This window comes from Fukomys damarensis, unplaced genomic scaffold (assembly GCF_012274545.1).
Source record: "Fukomys damarensis isolate Sample0158 unplaced genomic scaffold, DMR_v1.0_HiC HiC_scaffold_20, whole genome shotgun sequence".
NCBI lineage: Eukaryota > Metazoa > Chordata > Mammalia > Rodentia > Bathyergidae > Fukomys > Fukomys damarensis.
This window is the reverse complement of record NW_022900932.1, coordinates 18,427,417-18,450,667: the sequence shown is the minus strand read 5'-3', so window position 1 is coordinate 18,450,667 and position 23,251 is coordinate 18,427,417. Positions and strand designations below refer to the sequence as shown.

General features: G+C 37.1%; 1 protein-coding gene across 4 annotated transcripts in view; it reads right to left on the bottom strand.

Annotated features, from left to right (window-relative positions):
- The window catches only part of Micu1 (mitochondrial calcium uptake 1), a 180,149-nt gene that overhangs the window by 133,855 nt on the left and 23,043 nt on the right, over positions 1-23,251 (bottom strand). For all 4 annotated transcript variants that reach the window (XM_033766549.1, XM_033766550.1, XM_010606589.2 and 1 more), the window contains exons 2-3: positions 12,927-13,088; positions 5,250-5,424 (exon numbers count right to left, since the gene is read on the bottom strand). In XM_033766549.1, coding sequence (XP_033622440.1) covers positions 5,250-5,424; positions 12,927-13,087 — 336 coding nt within the window. In that variant the 5' untranslated portion in view covers position 13,088. The remainder of the gene's footprint in view (positions 1-5,249; positions 5,425-12,926; positions 13,089-23,251) is intronic.

Sequence of the window (23,251 nt, the reverse complement as noted above, 5' to 3'; positions counted from 1 at the left end):
AAAAAAAAAAAAAAAAAAAAAGAAAAAGAAAAGGAATTAAGATAGTTCAATCATTTACCAAACTTTTTTAGAGATCATTAATTATGTTAAAAGACTCATCTTCAATAAATTTATCAAACTTAAATGGATTAAACTCAGGCATTATTTTTCCTAAAGGAATCACACCAATGAGTAGCCAAGCAGTATTTGTAACCAAAAGTGGCTGATGAAGAATAATACCTCCTTATAAAATATTTCAATTAATAAATTAAAAATTAATATCTCCTTATAAAATATTTCAATTAATAAATTAAAAATTTATATCTGAGCATCAACATTTTAAGCAACCATAATGAATTAGCAGATCTAGGCACTGACCATCCATATTGACTTATATGACAAACAGAAAAGTAACTAGACATTAGGTATTTCCTGATAAAAAGAAAATATTACATCTGGTCTTACTTCAGGGATCAAACCTGGTTCTGCCTGAGTCTCAAAATTCAGTTGCCAATATTCAGGTAATATGAACAACAGAGGAACATACTGACTGGCACTATGAATAATCATCAGTAAAATCCACACCACAGAAAACATTTAAAGCTTCAGTGCCTGGATTCTGTCACCTATACAATAAGCCCTGGGTTTAATCCCCAGCACCAACCAAAAGAAAATAAAACAATAAATCAAAACAAGCAGCATTCTTGGGGATTTAGTTCAGTGGTGCCGCCGACTGCCTCGAAAGCACAAGGTCCTGAATTCAATCCTCCGTACCTAAATAAATAAATAAACAGGCAGCATTAAGATATGTATGTTTAGGGGTGGACATCTGGGTGGAAAAGATAAGGTGAGTTCTCTCTCCTCCAGCCTCCTACATGTTGAAAGGAAAGAAGGTCAAGAGAAGAAGGTGGATTCCTTACCAGCCTTGTGTCACAAAGAAGCTAGAGATCATCCTGATAAATCTCTTGCTTGAGAAAAGGCCTAACAATTTGGGCATGGAACAGGACATTCAGTCTAAAAGGAACTTCAACTGGCTTTGTCAAAAGACTGCCATATCCAGCTGTAGTGGCAAAGGGCTATGTTAAACCCTAAGTGCCTCCTGCAATTAACTAGTTCATTCAGATCACGGACTGTCAAACAGCTATCAGCTTGTTAAACTGGCCCAAAGCAAGAGGAAACAAAGCAAGAGAAGAGGCAGAGACTGTTGGCCTGGACTGAGAAGAAAACTGCCAGCAAAGAATGTTACCACTGCGAGATCACGCATCCTTTGAACAGGGTTCCTACTATCATGACCCTGGTGAAGAACAAGAAGGCTCAGCTAAGGGAGACTGTATGACATGGATCCTTGTCTTAGTTACTTTTCTCCTTGGTGAAACAAAATACTCGAAACCCATAGTTAAAGGAGGAAAAGTTTATTTAGCTCACAGTTTATAGAGGTTTTAGTCCATAATCGGCTGGCTCCAAGGCAGGGTGGCACTGAAGAGGAGAAACAGTTCATGGCATGCAGAAGGTAGCAAAAGCAAAAACAGAGGCCCACTTTTATCTTATCCAGGCTACATAGCACTCACACCCTTAACCCTAGTGGCCTTGAGTCTAGCATTGCACCATGAATCAATTTCAGCATCACACACTCCAGAGATCTAACCAACTTCGAAAAGCCTCACTTATGACCTCATGAGGTTTTGGGGGGATATCTAGATACAAGCCATAAAGATCCTCTTCACCTGGCTGTCTTCCTGCCTCCTCTGTGCCACTTAAGTGGGGGTTCCCCAATGAGTCATCAAAAGGAAGGCCAGGCTGGAATGGCTGGTCCACAGGAAGATCAGTATTACCACTGCCTTTGTCCAGGTTAACTCTGAGCCCAGTGGCTTAGCTGGTGGAAGCTGTCAGTATCAGTTAAAAGAAATACGATGAGCTCTGCTGGTCACTGGGGAGGCAATGTCCTGAGCCCAAAATCCAAGCCTCGCATTGCCAAGCTGAAAAAGACTAAAGAATTGACTATTATGTTGGGTTAAATAGGGGCTGGGGATTTAGCTCTGTGGTTCTGGCACCTGCTTCACAAGCACAAGGACCTGAGTTCAAGCCCCGCTACCAAAAATAAAACAAAACAATACAGTGGGAATATATATTGAGTTTTATATACATAAAAATAATTTTTAAAACCTCCAAAAAAGGAAATGATTACTATTAAAATGCAGTATGGGATATTATTTAGCCATAAAGAAAGATAAATTTGAATAATTTGAAGAAAAATGGATGGACCTTGAAACCATGATATTAAGAGAAGTCAGGCATAAAACATTATCAGATGGTTTATCTTTTATGAGAAATCCAATATGTAAATAAATTAAAAGTATTAAATAAAAGAGATAGTAGGGAACAGGAAGATAGACTTCTTACAGATGGGGAAAGGAATCAAAGGAAGGTGGGAGAAAGGTAGGAAGGGAGGAGAAGAAGAGTATTGAAAATGGTACAAAATGGGGAGGGGAGGAGGGGGTGAAGGGAGGGCAGAGACAAGGGGAAAAAATGAGAACCAAGACCTGTCATGTAAAGGTACAAGATCCCAATAATGAACATAATTGTACTGTATAACTAAAATGTACCAATAAACTCAGTAAAAGAAAAAAAATGGAAAAAAAACAAAAAAAGAAAATGGTACAATATATGTATGTACCAATTTCTCAAAGTAAATATAATTATTATGTATCACAAACATACCAATTAAAATAGTATTTTTAAAAATTAAAATTATTTTATGGTTTCCTGGAACTATGCTTTACTATAGAGTAAAACAAAATTTTTTAAATTCAGACATTCTATGTAATACTGAATAATAGAAGCAGAATCATGGATAAAGCTACAGACAAGAATTTGGCTAAATAAGAAAGAACTAAATAGTAAGATGTCAACTGTCTAAGAAATAAGGATGTTTTAATTCATCCCAAAACACATATGTAGAGAGTTCTGAGAGGTGCAGTTTTTTTAAAAAAAAAAAAAAAGGATCAAACTCTTGAACTTATTATTTAGGATACTAGATGTAACTTTGAAAATTTCCACAGAACTAGAAAAAGCAATTTGGGGACAGGTATCAGGGATCGAACTCAGGACCTTGTACTTGTGAGAGAAAAAGCAATCTTGAATCTCAGTTGGAATCAGAGAAGATCCAGAATAGCCCAAACAGCCATAAACAAAAAAGGCAATGCTTAGACAAACTTCAAGCTATATTACAAAGCCATAGAAATAAAAAAATAAGTTATTAGCACAAAAATAGAAATGTAGACCAACAGAATAGAAGACAGAAACAAGCCCAAGCACCTATAGACATCTCATTTTTGACAAAGGGACCAAAAGCATGCTGGAGAAAAGATAGTTTCATAAACAAATGGTGCTGGGAAAACTGGACATCTACTCACAGAACACTTAAACTAGATCCCTAATTCTCACCCTGTACTAAAATCAAATCAGAATGGATCAAGACCTAGATATAAAACCAGAAGCATTGAAACTGTTGAGTGACAACAATGAAAATTGTTTTATTGGCAGGAAAAGAGATGGAACTAGAAACTATGTTAAGTGAAATCAGCCAGATTCAGAAAGTTAAATATGTGAAAAACCTAGAAAGTACGTACATACACATACACATACATATATATACATACACACATAAACTAAAACTGACAGGAAACCAGGAGGTGGGCTTCTGGAAACAGTGAAGTGGATGAGGGGAGGGAAAAGAAATGAAGATGGAGATAACAAATTGAAATTGATTAAGATATTAATTATTGCATGTTAAATGCAGGTACCAACTTCCAAAAACAAATGCTACCATTATGTAATATTGATGGGCACTAGTAAATTTTTTAAAGGAATTACAGATAGAAGAATCCTTAACATATTTATACAGACTATATAGGACAATGAAAAGACAAAGAATAAATGAAAACATAAAAGAGAGACAGAGTAGATGATAAAATAGATTCTTGAGCAATGACATGTGGAATGATTATGACTGAACAGAGAAAAGATAGCTCTTCCCCTGAGACTTTAGTGAGTGCAATAAAAATTATTTCAGATAGATTAAGCAGGTTTTATAGCTTTGGGGTTTAGAAATTAAGTAAACTGCCCTGATAATTTCATTTTTTTCTGTGAAGCATGAGACTGGTCATCTGCTAAGGGAAACCAGGAGAAGAATATATAAGCAGGTTAAAAAAATAAATGTTAATTTAGTCATTTTAACTCTACTTTATAAAATGGAAAGTATGTAAATGAAACTGCTAACACAAGGTAAAGTTGAGCTTTCTTTGAATTCACTTAGGGCCATAGAATAAATAAATGTCTATAGAAAAAAGCTAAGACACTTGATTTACTTGTGATACATAACTAGTTCAATTCACTTCCACCAGAAGTGGACTTAGGAATAAGATATATAAATAACTTCATCTAAATGTACAATCAGAAAGAAGATCTAAATGTCCCAGAGGAGCTCCTGCAAATGAATACAATGTAACACATAAAGAAATAATTTAAATCAACTTGTTGAAATATTAGGGTACAGTTTAGAAGATAAAGGCAATTCCCTGAATTTCAGTCTAAACAAGCGAATATGTAAGAAATTTATTCTTTTGCTTATTTATCACTTATGTCTGCTGAATTCAAATGCCTAAGAAATAGGTATTATTATAGTGGAAGTGAAACTTTTCTGAAGTAAAGCTGCATGCCAGTAGGTTACATTAATTACATGAAATAGGACAGTCATTTGAAGTTTATTCTATTCTCAAAATTACTTAATTTTCTGGAAATAATGTTCCCAAGGAGATTTTATTCTCCATTTACAATCTGATATTATATATCAAAATTACTACAAAGACAATGTTAAGTGTTGAGAAAACCTAGAAAGCAAGAATTGCTATAGGCAGTGGAACTAAGAAAGAATACGATGATCCTTGTTACCAACACTACATCTGTTAACCACCCTTCATATTCAAGAGTACCTTTGAGGGCTGGGGATTTAGCTCAGAGGCTCTGCCACCTGCCTTGCAAGCACAAGGACCAGAGTTCAATAACCCATACCCCCCCCCAAAAAAAAAGTAATAATAATAATAATAAAATTTAAAAAAGGAGTACTTCGGCTTTCAACATGATGGAAAAGGCAAAGAGATAAATAATTTAGAAATGAATACGAACTGTCTAAAATATATAATAAAAAACTGAACTGCATTATTCTACTTTAGGATATAGTTTTGATTAATTTACAAGATTTTGTTTCATACTTTTCTGTCTCTGAATCCAGAACGTTTCTTCTTCTTTTCTTCTGAATAAGAATCAAGACCAGTATCTGCAGCCTTTTTTTCATGGTTACAAACTTCCCCTTCATCTTTATTCTTCCCTTTAACACCAATGTCAGTTTTTAAGTTGTTTACACATGGTGGAGATTCTGCATGAGCCCTAGATATGCAAAAGAGAAATCTAGGTTAGTCATGAAAGTTCATATTAAAAAATTCATAGATACAGGTTAGCAGGAACAACAGAAATGAAATCTGTCAGTAATTCTACATAAAGAAATTCCTCAGAAAACTAAAAATAGAAGTACCATATGATCTAGCAATCCCATTTCTGGTGATATCTCAAAGAACTGAAAGTAGGTTTTTTATTGTTGTTGTTGTTTTTTGGGTTTTTGTTACCGGGGATTGAACGCAGGTCCTTGTGCTTATGAGGCAGGTGGCAGAACCACTGAGCTAAATCCGTGACAGTAGGTTAAGAAGTATTTGCAGCACCATTCACAACAGCTAAAACATGGCAGTAACCCAAGCATCTTTTAGTGGATCACTGGATAAACAAAATGTGGCATATACATATAACAAAATATTGGCCTTGAAAATGAAGGAAATCTTGTTAAATGCTACAAAGATGAATACTGAGGATGGTAAGCCAAGTGAAATAAGCCAGTTACAAAAAGACAAACTACTATACATGATTTCACTTATATGAGGTACCTGGAGTAGTTTAACTCACAGAAACAGAGAGTAGAATGGTAGTTGCCAGGGGCCCAGGGGCCCAGGAGTCAAGAAGTGAGGAGTCACTGTTTAATAGCTAAGGAATTCTAGTTTGGAAAGATGAACAAGTTATGGAGGTGAATAGAGAGGGGAATAGAGAAGTTACCTTTTTTGCGGGGGAGTACCAGGGATCGAACTTGGGACCTTGCACTGAGGCAGGCAGGGGAACCACTGAGCTAAATCCCCGGCCTGAGAAGTTGCTTTATACAGCAGGTCATTTTTGCAAGATGAAGTTCTGTCAAGCTGTTTTACAACCGTGTGACTATATTTAACACGATGGAAGTATATAATGGCTAAGAAGGTAAGTTCTATGTTATGTGTTTCCTACTACAATAAAGTGCATGAAGAAATGAGGGCCCAAAAGAATAAAACACAAGTAGTCAAATAAAAACTTACACAATCACATATACAAATTCTACATGAAGACAAACTGATCTTCTAGTTTTTCCAAGTTCATTCATTATTGACAGCAAGAAAAAACTAAATGTTCAGTAGGAACCTTTCTGGCTGATTAGAGATTATAACTGGCAATCTATTCTACAAAGATTTCTAAACATCGTGGGCCAAAGTTCTGCTTTTATTCCTTCAAACGCCTACATCATTTAATGTTTGAACTACAACATATAATTTAGTGTTATGTATGGTTACCTAATATGTTCCCGAATCTATCTTGCTCTTCAACTATTAGATGGAATGGAGTAACACTGTTGTTTTGGTTTTCTTGGTACCAGGGATCAAACACAGGACCTTGTACTTGCAAGGCAGGCAGCACAACCACTGAACTAAATTCCTGGCCCCAGTAATACTGTTGTTTACAAATAAAAATTTGTCAAGTATCAGCAGTATCATATGGTTTACCCTAATACATCATTAAAAGAAGACTAGATAATATATATATTTTTCTTTTAGTCACCCAGTTCCTTACACAAAGAAAGCATGAATGGGGGGCTTATTATGATAGGGAAAACTTTTATAAACAGCAAAAATCTATAATGTGTTACAATATAAAGTGGCTTCTGCTGTCTCTAACAGCTGTTGGTTTTGCTCAGAACTAATCGGCACCGATGGCACTAACTGCCAAATGAGGCATTTGGTCTGACCCTGAGACAACAGGGCACATCAAGACCTTGAGCTCTGAAGAGACTGGAGCCACATGATCATAAGAGTGTCTGGATGAAAGAACCCATTGCTAACATTTGCTCCCCTGACCCTGAATACCCACTTCCTATGGGCTAGCATAGATAACTAGGTGAATCTTAAAGGTAAACTCCCCAACTGCAAAGAACTGTTACATCTGGGTTGAAAAGATAAACTATTCTGTGACTGTGATTTGAACTGTGAGAATAAAATGTAACCACCCAAATGAAGTCAAGCCTATGAAACCCCATGAAAGGAGGAGTTGTAACACAGTGCGTCATCAACCCAGGCACGGCTTATGTGTGATCGATCCTTATCGATAAGTAAATTTGTTATTTTACGTCCATTCTGCTGCCTCTCTGTGTCACTTACTGCTTCCTTCCATAACAATTAAGGAACATCAATAGAAGTTAACTATGCTGACCAGAAGGGGAGGTGGAAAAAAGTATACTGGGATTAAAGTTCTGTAGTACGAAAAAATTCTTAACATTTGTTAATATTTGTTTCACATGACTCTTCAGAGAAGACTTCAATCAACAGTTTTTATTTTATTTGCAAGTAATATTTTCTAAACACTAAAAAGGCAAATAACTATTTGAATTTATAAGTAAAAGCAATCTTTGATTTTTAAAATGAATAAAGCCTAAAATGAAACACATATTTAAAAATCAACAGGAAATATCACATTGACTTAAGCTTCTTTCAAATATGGTTCAAAAGCAATCTTAAGATATTAGTTGAATTTCTTTTCAACTTGACCAAGGGATGCACCGGACCAGATCACTGCTTTACTTCCTTCTAAAGAGCCTCCTGTAACTAAGCTTTCATGGATGCTAAAGTGGAGATCCAAGCCACTTATCACAAGGTAAGAGACGGCTTTCATTCAATCCAACCTTCAAGAGCTGTAATAGCCACATTAGTTCTAAAGTTAAAATATGAGTAAGATCTTCTCAATCCTCAAATTCACAGTCAGAAAAAAAACATAAAGGAACAAGTAGAGCTGGGTGTGGTGGCACATGCCTGTAATTCCAGCACTTAGAGGATGAGGCAGGAGGATCGCTGTGAGTTTGAGATCAGCCTGGGCTATATAGTGAGTGAGTTCCAGGTCCGTCTCAACTACATAGTGAGACCCTGTCTCAAAAAACCAAGAAAGAAAGAAAGAAAGGAAGGAAGGAAGGAAGGAAGGAAGGAAGGGAGGAAGGAACAAACAAGTAAAGACAAAACAGAGGTCCGGAAAAACTTTCTGGAAAGCAGAATGTATGAGTTATCTTCTAAAAGATTTAAAAGCTCTACAAAAGAAAAGTTACATTAATTCAAAATCATCTGGTATAAAAACATTGCTTTTTTAAAAAATTGAGTTTATTGGTACATTTAAGGGATACAGTACAGTTACATTCATTGTTAGGATCTTCTACCTCTACATGACAGGTCTTGTTCTCATTTTTTCCCCTTGTCCCTGCCCTCCCTTTAACCACATTGCTTTCAATCAATTCAATTAATTAACCAGCCTTCACAATCTCTCCGAGAAACTTACATTTTTTTTTTTGTATCAGGGGTCAAACTAAGGACCTTGCACTTGCGAGGCAGGCAGCAGAACCACTGAGTTAAATCCCTAGCCCTGAAAAATCTTATACTGTCCAAGATATTCTGAATGCTCATTCAACTCTTTCCACACTAGCTGCCTGCTTATGTCTTTTTCCTCTAAAAATTATTCCTGATAGTTGAAGCCACTGCTATAATAATAAAATATTAAGTATCACAACTGATGAAATGTGATAATGTACGAAAAGAAGATTTGCTTCTTGCCACAGCGGAATAACTTACAGTGGGTTAGACTTGCTACAGTGGAAAAAATACAGAAAAAATATACAAAATAATCATTTTCAGACACAACACAATAGAAAGCAATTCTGAGAAAAGTGAAGGCTCTAAGTCCCTAAAATTTCTGCCTGGAGACATTTTCCAGACTATTAATAAGAACTCAAGGAAAAATACCATGATCTTGCTAAGATGAGGTAATAGCAATCAAAGTTTGGAGAAACTGAGTTGCCTGGAATTCCTAAGGCAGAAGGTTTGAGAAGTCACACAGAAAACGAGTACCAAAAATCTGTATGGAGTGCCCTTGATTCGTGACTTAAGATTAAGCAGTGCATCCTTAGAATGAAATAAAAAAATTCCAGAAGTTACAAGTGTTCTAGTTCTGACAAGAATACAGCAACCTTCCAGAATGCCCATGGTATGTAGTAAGCCATGGTAGCGGAGCTAAATTTTTTAAGCCCTAGAACAAAAGGTAGTCTTTTGTGTGTGTGTGTGTGTGTGTGTGTGTGTGTGTGAGACAGGGTCTCACTATGTTTTGTTTTTTTTTTTGGTACTGGGGAATGAACTCGGGTCCTTGTGCTTTCAAAGCAGGCCACTGAACCGGGAGCTAAATCCCCGGCCCAGGGTCTCATTATGTAGTTGAGAATGACCAGGAACTCACTGTGTAGCCCAGGCTGGTCTGGATCCTGCTGCCTCAGCCTCCCAAGTGCTGGAATTATAGGTGTGTGCCATCACACCCGGCTTTTTTTGGGGGGTACCAGGGATTGAACTCAGGTCCTTGCACTTGTGAGGCAGGCAGCGGAACCACTGAGCTAAATCCCCAGCCCTAAAGGGTACTCTTAATGCAAGTTTTGGTAGATCAATAAATAATCAGGTTTGTTCCTCATCTGCCTAACTAAAGAAAAATCAATACTTGTAAAGAAGAATATAAAAATTCACACACTCAGCAATGTTAACATTCAGAGTATAAAATATCCAATAAAATATTATTAGTCTTTGGCAGTGCAGTAGGCTAGAGGTTGCAGCTTTTGTTCCCCCACAGAAACAATGGTTTAATGGAGATACAAGAACAAGTACTTTTACAGGAATTCCAGAACCCAGGTAACAACAAGTTGCACTGCCTTATGAAAGAATAAACCTGAGAGCACCTGCATTGAAAAAGTTAAGAAAAATTTCACTTTACCTGTATCAACTATTCCCTTAAGTGGGTACAGCTCAGCATTAAGGGAAATCACCCGCACTAGGGGCTATTTTCTTGCATGTGAAGAGTGGGAGGGGTTGCTGGATAGGCTTAAGGTTAAGAGATTGCTGGGGCAGGGGCAGTGACCTTGAAGTCAGTGCAATAAAAACTAACAAAGCTGGAGTAGGGGCTATTTTCTTGCATGTGAAGAGTGGGACGGGTTGCTGGATAGGCTTAAGGTAAGAGATTGCTGGGGCAGGGGCAGTGACCTTGAAGTCAGTGCAATAAAAACTAACAAAGCTGGTGCACAGAGAGGAAAAAGCATGAACAAAATATAAATGAAACCTTAGCAACCTGTGGAACAATATCAGATAGTCTAGTATGTGAGGGAATGTAGTTCAAGTTTGAGCATGGGGGTACACAAAGATTTAATGAAAAAATGGACAAAGCAGTTTCAAATTTCATGACAGCTATAAATTTACAGATCCAAGAAACTTAATGTTTTAAAAAGTTATTTGTGCATCAAGTGTTGATGGATAAATAAAATGTGACACATACATAAATGCAGTATGATTTGGCCTTGAAAAAGAAGGGAGTCCTGTCACACACTACAAGGATAAATCTTGAAAGCGTTATGTTAATTAGAACAGGCAGAAATAGGGCTGGATTTAGCTCAGTGGCAACATGCCTGCTTCGCAAGCACAAGGTCCTGAATTTGATCTCTGGTACCGGAAAAAAATAGGCAGAAAAGAACAAATATTCCACAGTTCCACTTACACACGTAGCTAGGTCAGATTTACAGAGACAGAAAGAATAACTGAATGGAGGGAGAAGAGAAAGAGGAATTACTGTTTAGTGAGTACATTGTCTTATTTTAGATGACACCAGAAAATACAGGAGATGGATGACAACTATATGATGATCGATCCACAATAGTATGAATGTATCTAATGCCACTGAACTTAAACATTGTTAAAATGGTTTTATGTTATGTCCATTTTACTACAATGAAAAAATGTATACAACTTGAATATAATGAAAATACTAAAGTGAAAGAAGGAAAGCTAAAGAGAATTGAATGATATTCTTCAAATTCCAACAAGAAAATTGTCAACCTAGAATTCAATATCTAATAAAAATATCCTGCAAAAGTGAAAGCAAATTGGGTATGATGGTGCAAGCCCAGTTACTCAGAAAGCTGAGGCAGGAGGATTGAAGTTCCAGGCCAGCTTTGGCAACTTAGTGGGATTTTGTCACCAAATAATTGGTAGCTCAGTGGTAGAGTGTATGCCTAGCATATGTGAGGCCCTGAGTGCAATTCCTAGTAAAGCGCACACAGACACACAAACAGATACACACACACACAAACACACACAAAGTGAAGGTGAATTTTTTTTCCAGACAAAAGCTGACAGAATCTACTGCCAGCAGATTAAAACTTCTAGAAATATTAAAGAAAGTACCTCAGAGTAAGGAAGAGTGATAGTGGACAGAAACTTGGCAGGGTGAACTACAGAAGATTACCGCCGTACACTTAGCACTGCTTCATTGACCATACTCCAATATGGTTTCCAAGAATAATATCTATGCTAATTAATATCAGAGACCTAAAAACAGATCATATATCTGGACTTCTACACATTACCTGTCTATGAAAATATTCATTTGTTGTCTGTAAATATTCCAAATCAAGTACTTCGTTATTCACCTGTATATCTGAAAACTGTCTATAATAACATTACTAAATACTTGTCTTTTGTTAAGGAAGGAATTGAGGATGGAGAAAAGAGTTTTATTACTTCTGTATTAGACCCTTATATCAAATATGTTGATCTAATTAAATTATATAAGATCTTTTTAAAAAATAATTTTAGAAAAGAAATTAATTCCTCCTCAACAAGTGCTGGGGTTACAGGTGTTCACTACCATGCATGTCTTGTTCTGTATCTTAAACATTTGAGGGGTGGTTGTACAATTATATATATTTGTCAAAAATTGCTGAACTATATATTTGAAATGGGTTAACTTTGATATACACAAATTATTCTTCAGTAGAACTGATGAAAAAGAAAAAATGAAATCATTTGTGAGGAAGCCAAACATAATGACTGCAACTTTAACAAGACAGGTAGAATCAAGTGAAAGATAAAAACCAGAGTGGAAAAGTCAGAAAAATAGTACCTGTGTCAATATTTTAAGAAAGAAGACTGTGGATAATTGTTTTCTCTTTTCCCTCCAGGGAAGGTTCAGCAACTAGCAAGGAAATTATGAGTGGCCCAAGAGTACTAAGGTTCATCAGTTAATTTCATATGCTGACCAGATTTTTCAAGACTCAGAAAATATCAATTTTTCTAAAATGACTACTGACATTTCTATATCATTATGAAAAGTGTTTGGAAGAGATTGAAAGACCTTGAAGCACTGTTTCCTATCTACTGCCTTGGAATTAAACATTTCATAGACCAATATTGTCAATGCCAAATGATATAGAAAGGAATTTTGACACAAAGTGAGCCCAAAATCAACTCCTTTTTCATAATACCAGGCACAGTGACTGTAATGCTAGCATTCTGAGAGGCTAAGGTAGGAGGATTCCAAGCTCGAACCCAGCCTGAGCAACTTAGTGAGATCCTGTCTTTAAATGCACTGGGGATGCACAGGAACAGGAAGAGGAAAAGAAGGAAGAAGGCGGAGGAGGAGGAAGAAAGGAAAAAGAGGAAGAGGAGGAGACATGTAGAAGATGACCAGATAAAACTCACCTCTTCCACAACAGACCAGTACTTGCTGTCACTGCAGACGCTCCCAGGAAAGCCACCACCATTAGTCTTCGCCTGGTCTGAGTAGGCTGTGACGCTGCATGGTACCAGTGAGACCCCACAGCCAGTTCTGCCAAGGCAGAAAATGAGTTAAGACGAAACATCCTGTGGACAAAAAGGAGAAACGTCACTCATAGCTAGTGGCTGTGGTGGCAGTGACAATGCTATCAACATCACCAATAAACACTGAGTAAGTACTCACTTGATGGCAGCACTATTCTAAACACTTTGTATGCATTATTCTGTTTAATCCTTAGAACACTATAGAAATGTACTGGTATATATCAAAGAAAAATTAAAAGACAAATCACATGACAATTTCAACAGGAAAGTTTAATATGAAACATTACTAATTACAGCTGGAGATTAACCACACAGAAGTAGAGATAGCAAATAGAAGAAGCTGCCACTTCTCCTAGGGTTGACACGGACCACCAAGAAGGAGCCACATCTGAAAAATGGCGACTTTTACCAGGGCTCAGATCCAGATCTTGTGTCAAGGGCACACCATGGCAGCTTGAGAAATGTATACCAGCAGAAATCACTAGAAAGTCACTCTCTGTGATGCTGGCCCAAGTTGAACTGGAAGAGTTCATGCCAACAGAATTTGATGGGAAGGCAATCTTACAGGTACCAAGAAAAGCCACCATGGGGAGATACACATATTCAACTGGCTCCTAATTATGTGTTTTTAATTTTAATGTAATACAAGTGATATTAATAAAGAAAATATAAAACACTTCTATAAAATTATCATTTTTTTGAGACAGTCTCACTATGTAGTTCAGGCTGGCCTTGAACTCACTAGGTAGCCCAGGTTGGCCTCAAACTCGCAGCAATCCTCCTGTCTCAGCCTCCCATATACCTTCTTTTTACATAAAACATTTTAATTATTAATAATGCATCTGATACTTAGATTATTTTGAACAATTTCTTCCTATTTCACAATATCTATTATTCATTTTGGTCCTTATTTACACTTTCAGATATTGCCAAATCACCTACGCTGACTCCAGATGGGTTTTTTGAAGGAAAGGGACCCAGTGTCTCACCATGCAGCTCAGGCTGGCCTTGAACTCAGTATGTATGCAGCCCAGACTGGCCAGTAACTCATAATCCTCCTTCTTCAGCCTCTTGAGTGCTGGGATTACAGATGTACATTACCACATCTGGCTATCAAGCTGGTTAATTCTAAAACATTCTTTTCACCATAAAAAAAACTTGCATTCCTTCATTTTATTGTTCAATAAACATCCCCTCTTCCATCCCTCGTCCTACAGGTAAATACTACTTTCTGACTTTTAACTTTTAGTGTGTGTTTTGCCATGTGCTTTGCTTTGACTTGTGGACCATGGCACGAAGTACTGCTGAGTGGTGTTGATGTTCACGTTTTTAGGTTCCTAAGAGATGATTATGTGCCAAGAAGATCCTGATCCTTCAACCTGGATTCCATGATGAGATCTCAGCATGCAACAAACTGGTGTCAGGCCTAGCAGGTCAAGCGAGTACAGATGAACTGCAGAGAAAAGTGAGGACACCTGGTATCATAAGCCACAAGGATATAGGGGTTGTTTGATGCCACGGAAAAAAATGACCAATTCAACACCCAAGAGAATTACTGGCAAGTTGTCATTCTGTGTGAGATTTACAAGGTCAAAAATTTTTTCATTATTATTAGGCAAAATATACCTGAAACATTTCTAAAATGATATATTTCTTTTTTGAATGATATATTCATTAAAAGGTATCTTAAAAAGACATAAAATATTATAACTGATAGAAAATTAAATGAAAGACTATACTGAGACTAGATTAGTCAAAGGATTTTATTTGGTCTTATGCCTCAGAATAGTGTAAAATTTTGATCAAGTGACAGACATGTCAGAAGCACCCCAAAAGCCTCTGGATCATCTTGGGTGCTTCCACCCAGGGAATCAATGAGAAATGATCGTTTTCTCTACCAGTGGTGGTGAACGTACGGCATATGTGCCACAGCAGGCTTCTTGTATCACCGAAACCTCTAAAAGGCTCACCATTGCTGCGTCTAGACAATGACAGTCCTGAGGGCACAGTATAGTTTTCCACCCTCCCATCCCTAGTAAGACTTAAGAAGGAGGAGCATTCTTTCTGGTTCCACAAGCATTTTATAGGGATGATTCAATGACATTATACAAAGTATCCATGTCTTCCCTCTTTACTTTTCTCATAACATACCAGTAGTACATTTTCCTAACTTAAATTACCTTGTACTTAGTGTATATCTTCCTGTGGCAATGTATTTGTTTATATGTGTTTGCCTTCTGCATTTGGCTTTGAACTTTTGTCAAGGCCAATGTTTTGCCTTTCTGTAAACACATAGGAATTGTTACACTAAAGGTGCCAAAAATATCTTTCGTTTTAATATTTTTACTAGTATATGTTTGTAGTACCTAATGTTTATAGTCCTTGTGGGAAGCTGGTGCATGTACACCATACATCTTAATTCCTTTGCTCTTCCCCTGTCTCTTCCTTTCCTTCCCCCCCCATCCATCTCTTCATTGCTTTCTTTTTTCCCTTTTGTAAATGTTTGCTGTACATGTTTATATCCTTCATGTGGAACTGGTACATGTATATACTATATCTTAATCCTTTTTAACATTCCCCTTCTCCCCACCCCTTCTGTGGGAACTGGGGATCGAACTCAGGACATTGGGCCTGTGAGGCAGGCATGGTGCCACTGAGCTAAATTCCTGGCCCTCCATCATCCATCTCTTTCTCTTTCTTTCTTTCTCTCTCTCTTTCTCCACCCCCCTTTTGTACTGGGGATAGAACTTAGGACCTTGTGAGTGTGAGGGCGGCACCACTTAAGCTAAATCTCTGGCCCCTCCATCCATCTCTTGATTCCCTTCTGTCCTTAGAGAAAGATCTATCTCCCTTTTTCCTATTATCTTTTATTTTGGTCTTTATTTATACTTTGGGTTTCTCACATAAGAGAAACCATGCAATATTTAAGTTTGTGTGTCTGATTTATTTCACTTAACATTATGATTTAAAGGTGCATCCATTTTCCTACAAATGACTCAAGTCAAGAAGTGCTCCACTGTGTATAAATATTACATTTTCTTTATCCATTTATTTATTGATGGGCATACAGGCTACTTCCAAGATTCAGCTATTATGACAAAAATATCTCTTAACTATTTTACTTTCACATGAAAAATGTCTGGGTACAAAATATACATATATACTGGCTCCCAGCATTTATGTATACTTCTCAATCCCTTAATTTACTAAGAAACCGTGCCCTTTATTGTTTGCATTCAAGTCAAAGCTGTCTCCGAATATCACCGAGCAGGTTACTGACTCTTCCTTGGGACCTATGCTTATAACCTCTAAAGCAAATCTTACTCCTAACCTCCTTCATCCAACCCAGGTCTGGTTTTAAAGTTGAGGCTAAATCTTGCCCTTATGGACAGAGTAGGAAAATGGTTGCTTTTTTTCTATTCTCTATGACTTGAGCTTCAGTAATTCAATGCTTACAACTTTTCCCAATCCCAGAAATCATCTTATTTTCTTGCATGTACCTTAATATAATCCAGCAACTTTCTGACAACTTCTGGTTCATTTTAAATTAACATTTCCAAATCCACATGTGCATTCACATAAATAAAATTGCTGTTGGCTACAGCAAAAATGTACATGATTAAAACATATATTTCTAGAAGAAATATTCATCACTGACAACATAAAGAAAAGGCTGCTGCCAGGGATTTAGCTCAGTGGTTCTGATGCCTGTCTCCCAAGTACAAGGTCCTGAGTTTGATTCCCAGCACCAAAAAAAAAAGGGGGGGTAGTGCTAGAGATTTTCAGCATAAAAAACACATAATATCACCAATCCAAAAGTTGTATGTAGAAGCTGAAAATTTGTAACACCTGGTCAGATCTGGACAGTATCTAGACATGAGATTAAATAAGTAAGCCACAATCATGTGAAAAGATCCTTGGAAAATCAAACTGAGAATTTTTATTGTATACATTAAGAAGAAGCCTCTCAAGTTCTTAAAGTAGAAAAGAACATGATCAAAACACTGTTTAAAGAATATCTATTTGGGTCAGGGATGTAGCTCAGTGGCACTATGCCTGCCACGCAAGTATAAGGTTCTGAGTTCAATTCCTAATATGGGGGGGGGAAGGACATCTATCTATCTATCTATCTATCTGCAGAATAGGAAACAAACTGCAAAGAATCAAAGGCTGAGCGCTAAGCAGGATCTTAGGCATCAGTTGATTAGATGATGATGATGATGATGGTCGATGAATGCCTAGGCTAAGCCCAGAAACAAAAACCAGAATTAAAAAAAATTTTCCAGGGATTTAGCTCAGTGGTTCTGCTGCCTGCCTTGCAAGTGCAAGGTCCTGAGTTCAATCCCAGGTACCAAAAAAAAAAAAAAAAAAAAAAAAAGGAGAAAAAATTTTCCAAAGAGAAAATGATCAGATACCACCAGTATCTAACATGTATCACTATCTAAGTACATAGGAGATGTAGATGATAAAAGGGGAAGAGAATTAAAATAATAACAACAATAGTAAAGAATACAAGATGAACTAGAAATCCAATAGCCTAAGATCTAGTTTCAACTCTACTACTCAACAGCAGAGTACAGTGGTACCTCAGTTCACAAACTTAAATCTTTCCATGTTTCTGGCCACAAATCAAATTGGCTACAAACTGAACCCAATTTCCCTATAAGGTCAACATTAAACCTAGCCACTGAAATTGATTTGGTTTGCAACCGATTCAGTTTGTGGCCAGAATTGTGAAAAGAATTAAGTTCATGAACTGAGGCACCACTATAACAAAAGAAGCTCATCTCCCCTCCTTGGGGCAAAGTCCTTTCACTCAATGGTCAAAGAATTGCATAGGTGAGTTTAGGATTCTTTTTATCTCTTTAATGTTCTTACGAGAAACACTGGGTTTGTTGTTGTTGTTGTAGACAAAAAACCACCATAGTAAAATACAATCTATTTAATGGGGAAAGGGACTGATATCCTATCATATATTTAAGATTTGTTAGGTATGAAAATCCATTTCTGTTGTTATGTATGGCTCTAGGGGATTTCAAACCAGAAGTTCAAAGTTTTACTAATATTCCATTTAACTTTGATATTGCAACTCAAATGTGTCTACAACTCATTTCATGGCTGGTTTTAATACTATTCCCCAATGTATACACCAAAAGATGTACCTAAATGTCTTCTCTAGTGGAATTTTCATAGATGTCAAGTAAGTAAAAATCCACTGAGAAAAGGCTGTGGTGAAGAAATAGCATAACCGGTTGATATGTTGTTTTGATGAGAAACAAATTTAAGAAAATCAGCTTTCCAACAGAGCCTGGAAAATTGAATAGGCCAATTTGCAACTGACTGGCAACTGTTCTGCAGTAATGAAGATTAACATACACATTTAATGACATGGGTTAAATTAAGTCAACAGCAGGGCATTCCGCAACACCATGCCACTCTCCTCCAAGTTGCTCTCAATCCCCCTCGCTAGAAAAAGCATGTATCTTAAGAAATATTTTTGATATAAATTAAAAAATGATAAAGATATTTCTAACTAAGAAATGTCAAGACAGGCAAGTGAAAGATAATTTTGTTACCAAAGAAAAACATTATGAGTCCAACTTGAAACAAGATTATTAAAAATCTGTAACAGTGTATCACTGCTATGTACTCCTATCTATTATATTAAGACTATTAACTTATTGCTTTTGGTATATTTCAAAGGGTAGCAGTACCAGGAACTCCTTTATAATTCACTATATGTTCTCCTTTTTTAGAAGAAGGAATTAAGATACAGTTAAGGTATGTGGTTTGCTCATAACTAATAAGTTAAAAAAATACACAGATCTTAGAATGTTTGACTTGCCCAAAATAAAACAAGACATAACCTTCTACTAACTGTTCTTAGCAGAACAGTCACTCTCTAAAAGAAGATTAAGGAGCTGAAGGTGAGATTAAGGGACAGGCCAGTGATAGGGCACTTGTCCAGCATGCACAAGGCTCTGGGTTTCATTCTCTGGCAACTTAAAAACAAAACAAAACAAAACAACAAAAAGAGAGATCAAATGCCCAACTATAGAAAGATGAAGAATGACATAACAACATAATGGTTGAAAATATTAAAAATGAGAATTATAAAACATTAGTAATACATATGCATGTGTTCTTCTAATTTATTAAGAAAGTTTACATGATGCAAATAAAATGTGATGCTTTTTTCCCCAGTACCAGAGATTGAACTCAGGACCTTGTGCTTGCAAGGCAGGTGTGGTCCCACTGAGCTGTATCCTGGCTGATGCATTTTTGTTAAAAAACAAAACAAAACAACAAAAAATAGTAATAAAAATAAAGGCAGGCCCATAAGGCTAATGTTGCATTCTTCTCAACCCAGTGCTTTCCTTTACTACTGCTCTACTATTAAAATCAAGCCCAACAGGCCTTAGCCATCCACTCATATTATGTTGTTTCCTGAGAAAAAGCCTTATTGAAATCAAGTTCATATCCAACTCTCTGATTATTGATGCATCTTAATTCAATTTACCAAAGTATCAGAATTCCACATCATATCCTTCTCCTGACTTATAATACTTGCTTATATTTTTCTGACCTCTGGCAAGTGTACATTTAAAGAAGGGCTGCTTCTCTTCCAAACCTAGCATAGGCATAAATAAGTTCCTATTGTACTATTACTACTGCTGGAACATTTGCAAACTCTTAGAGGCCAAGATGCTTTTCTGACTTCTACCCAAATCATCAACAAAACCTAGATCTCAGTTAAATAAAACAGAAAGGTTCCAGTGTTTATTTTTTATGAACAAAGAGATTTAAAAAACAAGGACCAAATGTCTTTTATATCTCTCTGGCACATATATAGGCAACAGTTCAGGGCGCCCTATGTACCTGGAAACATGGTCACTCTCTGTAAAATTAGCTCAGGGATGTGCTGGGACATCCTATCCATCACAGTGACAGAACTGGATTCAGTAGTCTAGCAGGGCTTTGGCTATTAAGTATCTGAATTATATACTTAACTCTTATCCTGTTTCCATACTCACTAAGTAACTTTATGATTTTAATTTAGCTCCCTAGGTAGACTCCCTTCAGAGGGAAAACATGCTGACCAGAGATGAGAATATCTAGCTTTCATGAGAGCTTGTGGAAACGTAACAAATTGGCAACCTGGTTCTTAATTTTAGTCTCCCATAAAACTAGACAGTCTACATGTAAAGGTATAAGATCCCAATGATGAATGTAACTGTACTGTATACTTAAAATGTACCAATAAACTCAATGAGAGGGAAAAAAAAACTAGACAGTCTAAAGAAGCTTTTCTATAACTGCCACAGTTGAAGAGTCAGACCCTGGATTGTGACATTTTATCCCGTCTTGCCACTTCACCCAAATTCTATCCCTGGACAGATGGCAATGATGTTTTCCCCCAAGGTTTTGTAGGGGAAATCACATTCATTTTCCTTTTGCCCTGATAATAATCAGGCTAGTGGAGGACAACAAATGAAGAATCTAGATTGAAAAATTGTTTTTAAAACAGTGATTTGCTGGACATGATAGAAGTTTTTGTGTGAAACAAGGAAAATTTCATTTATATATACATGTGTGTGTATAATCCTGAGGATTATACCCAGGGCCCTGAACGTGTCACTGAGCTACACTCTTGGGATTATAGACCTAGGCTGCTAGGTGTGTACTACCACATCTACCAAGTAATGTTATTTTTATTAAACAATCCTATACCACCAACCTAAAAGGGCTAAAATTTTCTCAATGTGAACAATTTCAATACTTTTCTGAGCCAATTTGATAGAGCAACACCAGTGCTGAACAGAAAGATTGTTTTTCCATCCGAAGTTTTGCTTTCCAATGGCTGCTTATATTCTCAAAACACCTGAATGGACCATCCATTCATTACATTACTAAAAAAGAATGAGCTCATCTAAACAGCAAAAAAAAAAAAAAAAAAAAAAAAAACAAAAAAAAAAATAGCCCACAAGTGTTTCTTCTTCACACACTACTGGAAAACAAGATTATACATGATTCTTGCCATATTTATCTTTCAACACAAAAAAAGAAGAGAGACAGTTGGAGGATTTCTGGGAAGACGGTGGAGTGATGAGCAGCAGAGAAAGAACCTCTCTGAGATTTGGTGTCCTAACTCTGGAATATAACCACTGAAGAGGAGGAGGAGGAGGAGGAGGAGGAAAGAACTGAGGCAAAAATTAAAGTCCACAGGGAGAGTGAACAGAGAGACTTTAATGAAGAGAAGAAAGGTGGCAAGCAGCGCTTTCACCCGGAGCCCGGACTGACAGAATGGGAATGGCAGGACTACTGGTGACCCTAGAGGCCCCCATGGGGAACTGCACCAGTGGAATGAATGGAGCAGTGGATACCTGGGACTGCAGTGGCTGGTGAGTTATCCAGGTTCAGATTTCACCCAGGAGAAGGGGATTGGCTGGTAGCTATCTTGGAGAGGGCCCAACTGAGCTCGGAACTCAGAACAGCTACAGGAAGACTCCATCTAGTGGGCCTGGTGTCTTGGTGCAGGTGCTGAGTTCAAGTCAGCAGGAGGTCAGGGAACAGAATTCAAACTGATAGGAGACACAAAGACCGTTATAGGCTCAAGTAATCTGGTTTGAGTCTCATAGCCAGAAACTGGTCTGAACTTCAGAGGAACTAAAAGGGCAGACTGACTAGGATTACCCACTATCCCACCGTGAAGCTGTGGCTGGCTTGCTGCTATTAATCAATTTGGCTCAGGATTCTGTCCATGATGACTACCAGAGACAGCAGAGACACATCTTGAATTGGACTTTTTTTTTCTCTTTCTTTATCCTTTGCTTTTTTTGCCCTCCTTTCTGGTATTGTTTTGTTTTTCTTGATTGAACACAGTTTCTAGTTTTTATTATTGTTCTGTTTTGGTTTTTATTTTTTTCCTTTTCTCTTTCCTACCTGCCTTCTTCACCAGCTTCCTAAATTTTATTCTCCAGCCTTGCTTCTGATCTCTTCCTCTTCTTCTATTCCAGCCCCCCCACCATTTCTTTCTTTCTTTTTTTTTTTGGTACTGGGGATTGTACTCGGGCCCCTTTTCAATCTTCTCTCCTAAGGGTAAAATCACCATATTAAGGATTTATTTGTTGTATACAATTTTTGGATTCATTCTAGATTTCATTATATAGTCACAAATCTAGTTCATATGGTTAAAGGTACCAAATTAAAAGTGACCACAGTTTGTCATTTTCTAGGCTGTATTAGATGCTATTGTAATTGTCGATTGTACTACTTTTGCCAAGGTGACATAATCATGCTAATCGGCTGTTCCTCCAGGTATACCAACACTGCAATTGCCTAAGTGTATTAAAAAAACACCTATAAGCCTGTGCCAAAGAATTGGTGGTTGGGCCTCATAGGCAGAAACTTCTCATCTTCAACAAATTGAAAAGGGAGGATCTTGCAACAGTCTCAAAATTCAAAAGCCAGCTGCACCTAGAAGATACTTCTGAGAAGCAGTCATTTCCTAAGGGTTCTGAGTACTGGCAATAAAGCTACATGCCATAAATAATTTACAAGCAAAAATCAAGGAATTAAACCTAATAAAAACAAGAAAATGAGAAGACACTTAAACACGATGCAAAGCCCCTTTCAATTTACCAAAGGCAAACCCCGAGGTCAATGAGGTGGAACAATCTGAAAACCATCCTCCTGGATTCTCTGAAGTGGTAACAGCAGCAGTAACAAAGTAAATCAATGAGGCTAGAAAAACTCACAGCAGAAACAATTTCCCAGATAAATACAGAGATGATGACCAGAGAAAAAGACATGCATAGTGACTCTAGAACAGATACAGATAAAAAAAAAAAAAAAAAAAAAAAAAAGAGGAACTCAGGAACATGATGGAAACCATGAACACCCAGTATAGGAAAGAAATGGAATCCATGAAACAGATTCAACCAGCTATCTAGGAGATTAAAAACTCCACTGAAAGTATTTGTAGCAGAATGAGTCGATATGAGGTCAGAATATCAGATATAGGAGACAGGATTGCAATTAGTGATCACAAAAAGAGATTTTTTAAAAATAGCAAGGGACCATAAGAAATCAATCCAGCAGCTGCTAGGAGATGCAAAGAATAATATAAGATTGGGCCAGGGATTTAGCTCAGCGGTGCTGCACCTACCTCACAAGTGCAAGATAGAGTTCTATCACTGTATAGG